The sequence below is a fragment of the Heteronotia binoei genome, chromosome 2 (assembly GCF_032191835.1).
Source record: "Heteronotia binoei isolate CCM8104 ecotype False Entrance Well chromosome 2, APGP_CSIRO_Hbin_v1, whole genome shotgun sequence".
NCBI lineage: Eukaryota > Metazoa > Chordata > Lepidosauria > Squamata > Gekkonidae > Heteronotia > Heteronotia binoei.
This window is the reverse complement of record NC_083224.1, coordinates 174,947,065-174,958,499: the sequence shown is the minus strand read 5'-3', so window position 1 is coordinate 174,958,499 and position 11,435 is coordinate 174,947,065. Positions and strand designations below refer to the sequence as shown.

Genomic DNA, 11,435 nt, shown 5'->3' with positions numbered 1-11,435 from the left:
GTTACTGTGTGTTCATGTACAGATAAATAGTTTTAAATCTAAGAAAGTGAATTTAAGTTTTTATTTCAAATGAAATATTTTCCAATGAAATATAGACGCACAGCAGCAACAGACAAAGAACTGGAAGATAAATCTAGTTTTGCAAACATTTTTCATCAAATAAAGAATTATTTCAACCCAGTTACTATTGGTTACTTTTGGATTGTCTAGCTGATACAAAACAAAAACCCAGCTGCTGGGGTGGGAGTAGAGGATCATGCTTATATCTTAATTCTAAATACATTGTTTACAAAGTGCTTTTCACAACAGCACAAAGTCAATGTGATACATTCTCAAGTCATCTGTTTCAACTAGATTATAACAGTATTATTAGCCTTGTTACAGATGGGTATGAAGCTGAAGCACAGTTGATAGATATGGAAGGATTCTATCAGTGGTATAAATTGGAGTCCTCAACATGATACTCATGGATGCCATGGCACACAACACCTTTTCTGGTGCCCACTGTTATGTGACTGAAGGAATGCTGCAGCAGCCATTTTTTGCCTGTCTCTGCATCCTGTGGCAGAGTTCACCACACCATGCCAGAATTCCAAAGGTGCCCACAGGCTCAAAAAAGGTTGGGGACCCCTGGTACAAATCATTTGCCAAAAGGAAAACTAACAAATACAGATTTAAAGGGCAATCCCCCCCCCCAAAAAAACCCCTTCATTCTTGTTTGTTACATTGCCAAGGTAATGAATAAATGAGATGCACCAAGATAACAGAATGTGAAAACAAGGGAAAGACTAGAAGTATTCAAGAAGCTTCGTCAGCTGACCTAGCCTATCCACCATCTCAAACTACCCTTTGTACCAGTCCAGGATCAGGAAGGCAGAGGAGGATCCACAATGTCCCAGGAAGTGACATTTTTTAAAAGGCCAGAGGACACCAGGAGATGTCTGGCAAGCACTCTGGCAATCAAGGCTCTTGCTAAGTTGGAGTACTTAGGAGCAGTACTCTTTAAACAGATATTCACTAATGCTGTTGCCAAATTTCTTATAGAAGTTCAAAATTTTAAGATAGCAATGTCCTTTACTGTACTTATCTGTATGGAATCCTAGATCTGATTCTTTTGGCTCAATGTTTTATATGCTGCTAATCCTTTTAGGAATTTTAAATTTTCAGATTTCCAACAGTACTGCTTTTAAATGCACTTAATTTTCCCTAGACCTTATTGCTATGTTACAATTTGCTTCTGACTGTAGATATGCCAATAAAGGTTTTTGAATTGAATTACAGAGCATACAGGATACACTGCTGGTGATCAGTGTAGTTCTTGATTCATCACCAGATATGTGCAAATGGTATAAGAAAGTTTTTCCTAATGTTCACTTGACCATAAATTCCTTCAAAAACAGGGTGGAAAATGAGCTGAACTTTGAGGTAACCAACTAATACTCTCAAACAATTATTCACTTCAGAGACCAACAAACTGAACTTACCTATCAAGGCACATTTCCTCTCTCAAACTCATTCATTAATGAACCCCACCTCACATCTTTTTCATATAAGTCATGTTTAACTTTGACTAAAGCGCCACAAAAATACTCAACATATTTAATCTTCATTGAATCTATTTACCTATTAATGAGCTTACTAGATGCATCTTAAGTGTGACTGGTATTATTAGCAGATTTATAAATGAATTTATTCAAAATGAATATGTACTCCTTAAACTGAATTGTTAACATTAATGTTAGTTTTTTTATTTAACATAAATTAAATTTTGAAGAAACCTATATAATGCACCAGAGGATGTAATATCCAGAAGGTTTTATACAGCTGTAATTGGTAAATTGGGCTTTTTGTATGACTAATTGAGATGTTAGCATATAAACCCATTAGTTCAATAGTAACACAGAAGACTGGATTAAAGGTTTAATTTCACAAGGCAACAGGATAATTATTATTTGGAAAACTAAGATCTTCTTTGATTAACAATTTGAAGAAATAAACAGTAGTATATGTAACGTAAGGATATTATTTATATTTCAGATAAATGAGCATATATTTACAGGGATTTAGACAATATGATAATGCGTACACAAGGAAAAACTGCTTCCTTCATGTTTGGTTACAGGAAAGGGGATAGAAAAGGAAGGAGGAGGAAACAGATTCTGAAAGGCTTTATCTTGAAGACAATAGAAAGTTTTAAAATATCATTAAGAATCTGAGGAAATATTAATCCAGAAAGACAACATAAACTAAACATGAAGAATTGTTAGGAAAAAGACTCTGAACTTGGAAAATCAACTTGAAGATTTTCGAAGGGAAAAGCTACGAACAAAAAAATGTCACTTCAATAGAAACAAAAGATTATGAAATGAATTTAGAAGTTGAGTATACAGTACGGGTTTGAAGAAGAACTGAAAAAAAAAAAGATACAGAAGGCTGAAATGGGACAGCCCAGAGATATATATTGAGCAAAACTTGCAAAATGAGGATGTAAGAAATTTTTTTAAAAGTGTGGAGTTAGCTTTTGAAGCTCGGAAACAAAAAAGTCACAAGATTCACTTGGCTCATTCTTTTTTTTTAGAAGTTTTTCCAATTTCACTTTGGTCATGAAGTAGAGATAGAATGTGTATTTAGGATTAATTCAAGCTTTACCAAGAGAAACTAACAGGAAACATGTATTTATAAGATATATTAGCAAGTGAGTCAAGGAAGCAATCTTATATAATATTTGGAAGGGAAATCCAATTACATAAGGGGAAAGGCTCAAGTATTAGTCGGCTTCCACGTGGACATTCTAAAGAGGTGAAAGGATCTTACATTTCTCATCCCTCCAGAAAATAACTATTAGTGATGGTATACCATTTAAACTAAGAATCATTTGACAAGCCATGTAAATGCTAATCTCATAAATGGCACACTGAATAATATTAACCTGGATATTAAAACTAAGGAACAAGGAAACTAGTGAAAGGACAAAGGAATAGATAAATAATACACTTTTTGAAGTGAATTTTGCCTACTTTTATGATGATTTATGATGATTGCCTACTTTTATGATGGTTTTCTGGAATGTTAAGCTACAGTACTTTTATACAGGGCTCTTTTTTGTAGCAGGAACTCATTTGCATATTAGGCCACACACCCCTGATGTAGCCAATCCTCCAAGAGCTTATAGGGCTCTTGGTACAGGGCCTACTGTAAGCTCCAGGAAGATTGGCTACAACAGGGATGTGTGGCCTACTATGCAAAAGAGTTCCTGCTACAAAAAAGCATTGCTTTTATATTATGAGGAAACAGAATATAATTTCATACAATATTGAAAGTTTAAATTTACCCATTAAAAGGAAATAGATCAAGATGGGTAGCCATGTCAGTCTGCCTATAGCAGGAAAAAAGAGCAAGAGTAGCAGAAAAGAGCAAGGAGCTTTTAGAAGTCACTTTTTAGAAGCCCATAGCCTTCCAAAAATTTTTGTTCATCTTTAAGGTTCTACTGGACTCTTGCTTTTTTCTGCCATAAAAAAAGAAGCAGAACTGATTTAAATCTATTTAAAGCCAGTTTGCCAAGAAACTGACATTAAAAAGGGAAGATCAAAATACGTAATATCTTTACAGTTTGGAGATATTTATGCCTCACAACACAGGTAAGCAGCAGAGTGTGCTTTCCAAAAGTGTATTATATTTATAAATGCCTGATTTTTAAATGTGTTCAGTTTTTTCTATTGTTTCACCTCTCAGCTGTCTTAAGGGAGTCTTTAGTGAGGGGCATATACATTTTCTAAACATACAGACACTTCATATGTCTCACTGGTAAACACAATTAAAGGATACATCAAATTTATAATCATTCTCTAGGATATGAGATAAATCTAAATTACTGTTTTCCCTAAGGAAGGGAAGGACTATTCTACCCAATGCCCCCCCTGAATCATGACATTGTGACTATGGTAACACCTAATAGAATGAATTGATTTTAAAATACATGGATTGAGACTCAACAAGATTTATTAGCGCAGGGATCCCCAACCTTTTTGACCCTGCAAGGATCTTTGAAATTCTGACACGGGGTGGTGGGCACAACTACAAAATGGCTGTCACTAAAAGTGGAGCTTACGCAAAATGTCAGGGTTATGCATAACTCTTAACAGCAACTTCAACATTTCAGGCAGAAACTCTGTTAAGCAGGATGCCTTTTAAAATGAACGTATTGTTTAAGTATTTTCTTGCATACACACATCTTTGACTGTTTTACCGCAACACACTGACCACTAAAAAACAAGCTGGACGAAGAATAATCAGGCTCTTCAATTATCATTCTATGCAGGTACCAGTCTTCTGAGTGAAAAGTCTGAAGTTTATTTACTCAAGGTCTTGCTGAAAAAATTGTATCCCAGCCAATGATCACTCAATGCTGTATTTTAAGAATTTTATTTAAAATCACTCCAGTTGTCTTTTAACGTATTAAACAAACAGGAAATGCAATCATATAGAAAATACTAGAACATGTAATTGAGATTATAAATAAATGTCATCCCTCATCCTGACATAATTACAAGCAGCTTACATGAAAAACCATTTTTTCCCCAAAGGCATAATGTTAGGTATCTCTGACAGTTCTGAAGCGTCACTGTTACAAACTCTGTTCCGTTTGTTCGAGGATTTATTCAAGGAATAAAGCCATTGATTGATATGTTACCCTTTTCAAGGCTGAAAACTGTAAGTTAGCTAGAACACCAAAAAATGGATGTTTACAGATTGACACAAAAACCTAAAAGCAAACTGTATCAAAAAGCTTACTGTATCAAATATCCTCAAACAATTGTTTAATGTTAGAATCTGCAACAGACCTTGTCCTGAGACGGCAGTTAATGCTGAAGTGACTTTTCAAAAAACTGCACAATCAGCTCTCCAGTGGCTACTGAGAAGCCTTGCAGGGTAAAAATCCCAACTGGCCCCTTCCACTTCCTAAAAACATTTGACAGTTGCCAGGAAAAGTGTTGGCTCATCCCCTGCACCCATGAGCACCATGTTGGGGACCTCTTTATTAGAATCAACAAAATAGCTTCAAATATACTGAGATAATTTGATCTGAAACATCTTGGCTGATTACAGATGGGCATTTTGGGAGGCATCCTAAATTGGGACGGCTCAAAAAGAGCCGTCCTGAAGCCTCCACACACTCCCCCGCAAGCCGTCCCCATCCTGTCCATGGGGCAATATGGGCATGTTCAGACGGCCGTTGCGCACCATTCCTGTCCCCATACATTTTCAGTAGTCATGCGCAATCGTGTGCACACATGCACTCATGCGCACTGAGCAGTTTTAATTTAAAAAAATATGCAACTTGGGCCAGCTTGGCAGTTTCACACCACCAAGGCACCTCACTTGTGCCCTTCCGCTTCCAGACGCCAAGGAAGCAACTGGCATGCAGTTCAAAAATTTGCTACCATTTTGGAAGTGGTAGCTTTTTCAGTCTTACTGTGGAGGCTGGAGGACAGGGTGAGGACGGAATGAGAACGGGTGGCAGATGTTTGCATGTGGAGGGATTTTTTAGGTCGATTTCAGAGGCATCTTTGAGTTGGCCCAAAGTGCTGGTCTGTTATCAGCCCTCGTTTCATGATGCTAATGGAGCTGTTAATGTCAGATTTGGGGACTTGCTCCACCATAGAAGCTCAACAGGGATCCATAAATGTAGGCTGAACCATGTCATGTCCCTCAAGCTCATATCTCTCAAGGTCATCACAGATTCAAAAACAAACACTGGGTCTCAGTAAAATACTTAAGATCTATCACTCATGCTTGATTTAATAGGAGGTTCTCAGAATGTTTTGTAATAGGCAAAGAAAATAAGCTGCTCTTTATCACCACTGATATCTGCACTCTTGAATCCCTATTGCAACATAGGAAAATTCAGGTATTTTGAGGGGAAAAAAACATGCTATAGGCAGATGACATAGTATTAACCTTTGTTCGTCCAGAACACCACCTTCTAAAAGCATCTGCAAGCCCATCAGGTTGTAAGGTTAATTTGAATAATCTGTGGAAGCAAAGAGAATGCTCCTTTATTTTGGGGACGGTTTACCCAGAGGGGTTTAAATCCTCCACCAAACGCTCTTTCTTTGGTGGAGCCTGGAAGCTGCAGCAAGCTGTTAGCAGGCCCTGTCACTGTGATGAATGCCAGGAGCTCCACCAGGCCCTGCTCCTTCCAGGCTTCAAGGCTGATGGTTGGGCTGGACTCAAGTAGTTTCATGAGCCCCCACTTATTTTATATATATATATATAAGCTGCAGATCTAATGGCAGTACTCTATGGTTATATCAAATATAAGAGTGAAGAAAATAGATGAGGAAACAATTTTTAATGTAATCATGGCTGACAAGCTACACACTGGAACAAGACAACCGCACCTCTTATTACAGCATGGTTTACGAGAATCTGCCACATTGTACTGCAGAAGAATAAACATCAAATCCCAGGTTGACAACTTTACTGAAGATACAGAAGTATTGCCATAGCAACTTTCAATATCACATACCTTTCAATATCATATACAATCTTGTGTATTTTTTTCAGTGTTACAGAGTAACCATTATCATAGATTAATTACATCAAAGTATTTTCTATTTTAATCACAATTTAAAAAGCAAAAAATATATTCCCAGAGGTGTGGTATTTACTTAAGTTAACACAGCTGTCATTCTTCAACAATAATTGGTCAGTGGACCACTGCAGTGCTTGCCATTGGACTAGGGCTACAGGTTTGCTTACAAGTTTCCCTCTGTCTGCAAGAAAAATAATTAGATCCTACTGTGTTTGGTTCTCTGGGCTGCCAACCTGTACCTGGGAAAGGATTACTACCAATTTAATTCCTCCATATGAAGGAAATGCTTGCCATGGCTGCCTTTTCCCTCCACAGCTCTGCAGCAGACAGCAAGGCGCTAGGCAACACAGAGGTCGAGGGATCACAGCCTATCAATCTAAAGTTCTGAAAGATGAATGGTTACAGGTTACTGAAAAGGCCAACTTGAATCTGAACTGCATATTTTAGTTTGGGTCCTTTCCTCTTGTTAAATCTTATTTCCAGCAGTCAGGAAGACTAACAAATTTCAAGAAGACAATTAGATACAGATTCCGCCCCCCCCCCCATTATTTTGCAAGAGCCATATAGAAATTTAGTCATTAACTAGCTATTTTGTTTGAAAAGCAGCAGATGCCTCCTACGCTGCTAAAGAGCACAGTCTGGAGTACCTCAGAAATGTTTACCTGGCCTAACACTAAGAAGAAACTGGATTTATACCCTGCCCTTCACTACACAAAGTCTCAGAGTGGTTTACAAACTCCTTTCCTTTCCCCTCCCCACAACAGACACCCTTGTGAGATAGGTGGAGCTGAGAGAGCTCTCCCAGAACTGCTGTTGAGCAGAACAACTCTGAGAGAACTTGTGGCTGACTCAAGGTCACATCAGCAGGTGCATTTGGAGGAGTGGGGAATCAAACCTGGTTCTCCCTGATAAGAATCTGCGCACTTAACCAATACATCAAACTAGCTCTAAATAGAGACGTCAAACTTCAAGTAGCACCTGTAAATCTCCTGCCATCACAACTGATCTCCAGATGATTGAGATAAATTCACCTGGAGAAAATGGCTGCTCTGAAGGGTGGACTCTATGGCATTATGCTCTGCCCTCCCCAAACCCTGTCTTCCCCAAGCTCCACCCCCAAAAATCTCCTAATATTTCCTAACACAGAGCTTGCAACCCTAACACTAAAGTGCAGTTCTACAATCTAACTCCAGGGTCTATCAGTATTAAACACTGTGACAAAAGTAACTGACAGAAACCACTGTGAACAATTACCGGTTATTGCACAAATCCCTAACTACTTTACAAACATGTAATACTTTACAAGCATTTTACTATCTTGTTAGGAGTGGCTTTACTGAAGTAGCAATGGATTGTAATTATGCCCTAGTCACTTGTTCTGCTATTCTCCGCCGCGCAACCACACCTTTCACCACAATATCTCTCAGGTCTTCAGTATGATATTGGGATTTGGGAAATAACTGGGATTGATGATTTTTTTTTGTTATAATGGAGAACCCATCTAGGGGTATCTGGGGCTTGGGGGTGTTTTTTTGAGGTAGAGGCACCAAATTTGCATAGCCCCTCAAACTCCCCTCCCCAAAGTTTCCAAAAATTTGGACCAAGGAGTCCAATTTTATGGGCCCCAGAAGAAGGTGCCCCCATCCTCCATTGTTTCTAATGGAGGGGAGGGAAAGGCACTTAAAGGGGCAGTTACCCTGGAGGGATAGGGTTAGTGGTGATCATAGCTACTTGCTGGCTCATAAGGCTATACCAGGTAAATTCTGCAGCACCTTCACAAGTTTCTTCCTCCAGTACCAATCCATTAGACAAGAAAAGCTGCCTCCCATTCAACCCATGCAAATCCCCTGTCTGTGTAGAAATATGCGCCTCCCCACCAATGAATAGAAAATAGAATCCAAAGTATTATGTGTGTAAGATATCCAAAGTTGTATGCTGGATATAAAAAAAGAGTCTTTACCACTACAAAAAAGCACATAAGAGTATGTCACAGCACTGGATTTTTCTCTATATAGCTTTTCATTCACAGGGCAGCAAGTAACTTTAGTGTGAACTATACTGTTTCAGTGTTCAAGAAGAAAACAGACAATATAGGAAAGTTATTCGAGGGGGGGGGCTGTCATGTTCTAAATCAACATTCTATAGACTTTAAAGCCAATAACAAAACTATTACTATAACTATTTTAATTATTTTCAGATAATATATCAGCAAATTTCTTTAGAGGCTTCATAGACCTCTAGGAAGTTTCAGCCAGTTTGTTAAATTTATTTTATTTGTATGTGGCAACAAGCCACTCACAAGTATAAACAGAAAATGTTCTTGTGGTACTTAAAAATAATAATTTACTGTAGCATGACCTTTCAGCTTCACCATCAGATGCAAGAAGTGAGATTTCAGACTGTTATCACTAGTTACAGAACAGTTTTGAATCCAGCAGCACCTTTAAGACCAACAAAATTTTATTCACTGTGTAAGCTTTTGTGTGCAAGCACACTTCTTCAGATACAGATGCCAACCCAGACTCCTTTTTGTTTTGCTGCAGCAGGCTGACAAGGCTCCCCCCCCCCCACAGGAATTTGCACCCACAAGTGCATAGCTAACTTCAGGCACCAACCATTAACAAGTGAGCCAGCAAATCTGGACACATGGCAAGACACTTATTGTGAACAGCCACAACACACTAATTTAAATCAGCCTGAAAGTTGGTCCAGAGTAGGTGCTATGTAAATAAGTTCTAAAGCTACGTAACAGAGAGTGGACCTTTCTCAGAAAACAGGACACTGAATTCTTGAGAACACAAGACATTCATTCCAAAGTGTGTAAGGAAGTTAGATGTTACAAGTACGTCTTTTAGGGTGTGCAGGGCATGTTCATCGCTCCATTTGGGAATTGCCCTCCTGATGCAACTGCCAAAATATTTTTATCAACTGACAGTCTCAAATCTAAGAAGACTTTTACTTTGGCAAGAATGAATGCTCTTCCCTCAGTGGTTTTGGAGGGCAGATATAAGAGAGTATCATACTCTAATAGAACATGCAGATGCTCATATGATAACATCAAAACTATTGAACATATGATTATGGAATGCCCTATATTTAACAAGTTAAGGGCTAATTTGGTCACCCCTTTACTTAAAAATTTGGAATTGCTGAGTGTGTGGGCCCAGGTGTCATGGCTGCTGTCAGATACAAATGATCGTGTCACCCTCTCAGTGGCAAAATTCATAGGCACAATAATCAAGTGTAAGAGAAATAATACTGAGCAAAGTCTTTTAAAATAATTTTTATATGTGGCCTAATATGCAAAATTCATTCTCTAAAGCACAAACCAGTTGAGAACTGACAAGAGGTTGGCAAATTTTTACAAGGATTTAAGTCCATAGCCACTGTGCACGTACTAAGAAGTTTGTAATGCAAACAAAAAACCTCCGTTAATTTGTTCATCTTACCTAAATAAGGAATACAGGGAGTCATCTTCAAGCTGCTAATGTAGTCTCTAAGCCGTTTATAATTGTCTTCTTTACTCATTACATATTCCAGCTTTTCAAAGGTAGTTTTGTCCTTCCGGCTCAGTAACTTTGGGGGAAAGAAGAACCAAAACACTGTTATTGTGAATGCGTTTGGTACTCTTTTGTTGTCTTCCGTTGTTGTCCTCCAATATGTTAACTATTGTTGGTAGTGTACAAGGACAGAGTCACAGTTGATTAATACATGAAAATCTGGAAAAGAGTCTTTGGGAAGATTAACAAAGTGATTTTTGTTCAGAGGAATACTGCTTATAAACCTGGAGGTTCCATTTTGCTGTCATTTAATAGCCATTACTAGAATTAGCCAAATTCATGGATGATGAATTTTTAAAAGCCATTTATTGTAGCAGTAATCTTGCCACATTTGCGATAGTTAGTTATACATCATGTGAAACTGTACTTGTCTCTGTACTAGTCAAATCAGTTTAATTGACTGTTCCTGAGTTCTTCTATGACAGAGGATGCTTTTCATCCAGCTTTCTCCACCCCATTCACAGTTTCATATAACTCTTATTATGACCTCCTGTTAGTTATATTTTCCTGAAATAGAACTGTGCAAATATTTGTACCTTTCCCGGTAAGAAAACTGTGCCAACACTGATAATTTTGATTATCTTTCTTTCAGGGCTTTTTTTTGTAGCAGGAACTCCTTCGCATATTAGGCCACATCCCCCAGATGTAGCCAATCCTCCTGGAGCTTACAGTAGGCCCTGTACTAAGAACCGTGTAAGCTCTTGGAGAATTGGCTACATCAGGGGTGTGTGCAAAAGAGTTCCTGCTACAAAAAAAAGCCTTGCATTCTTTTATTATACTCTTCCAGTGCTATAATACTGTTGGTGAAATGGGAAGATCAAAGAATTCTAAGTGTGGCCATACCATCAACTTATATATGGATACTGACAGTATCCTATAGCTTTAAGGCTTATTGGAACTGCTAAAAGGATTGTGTAACTCTTGCATACAGGTGTTTAAGTGTAAGCATGTGAGTATCATGTGAATGCCATTAGCCAATGAACAATGTGATTGGTTAAGGGGGGTATAAAAGCAGTAGCCCAATGTCTATCTTGTGTGGAGTTGATCAGATGGATAGAGCGTGGCGTGCTGTTGGACTGTTGGATTGATAAAGGATTGATGATAGAGGACTGTAACTTGACTATTCTATTTGGACTGTGTATTTGTACCTTTGTCTGGCTGGACTAATTGTAAGTGAATGATTCTTGGACTGTGACTTGACTATGATATATGCCTAACCCCAATACAACTTTGTTGAACCGGCTGTCTTTGTGAGTGTCTTCATTAGAGCAACAACTGAG

The 11,435-nt window shown here is 38.2% G+C and overlaps 1 protein-coding gene across 2 annotated transcripts in view; it reads right to left on the bottom strand.

The window, feature by feature from the left end:
• The window catches only part of RALGPS2 (Ral GEF with PH domain and SH3 binding motif 2), a 136,678-nt gene that overhangs the window by 56,432 nt on the left and 68,811 nt on the right, over nucleotides 1-11,435 (bottom strand). For both annotated transcript variants that reach the window (XM_060232494.1, XM_060232495.1), the window contains exon 8: nucleotides 10,045-10,171. In XM_060232494.1, coding sequence (XP_060088477.1) covers nucleotides 10,045-10,171 — 127 coding nt within the window. The remainder of the gene's footprint in view (nucleotides 1-10,044; nucleotides 10,172-11,435) is intronic.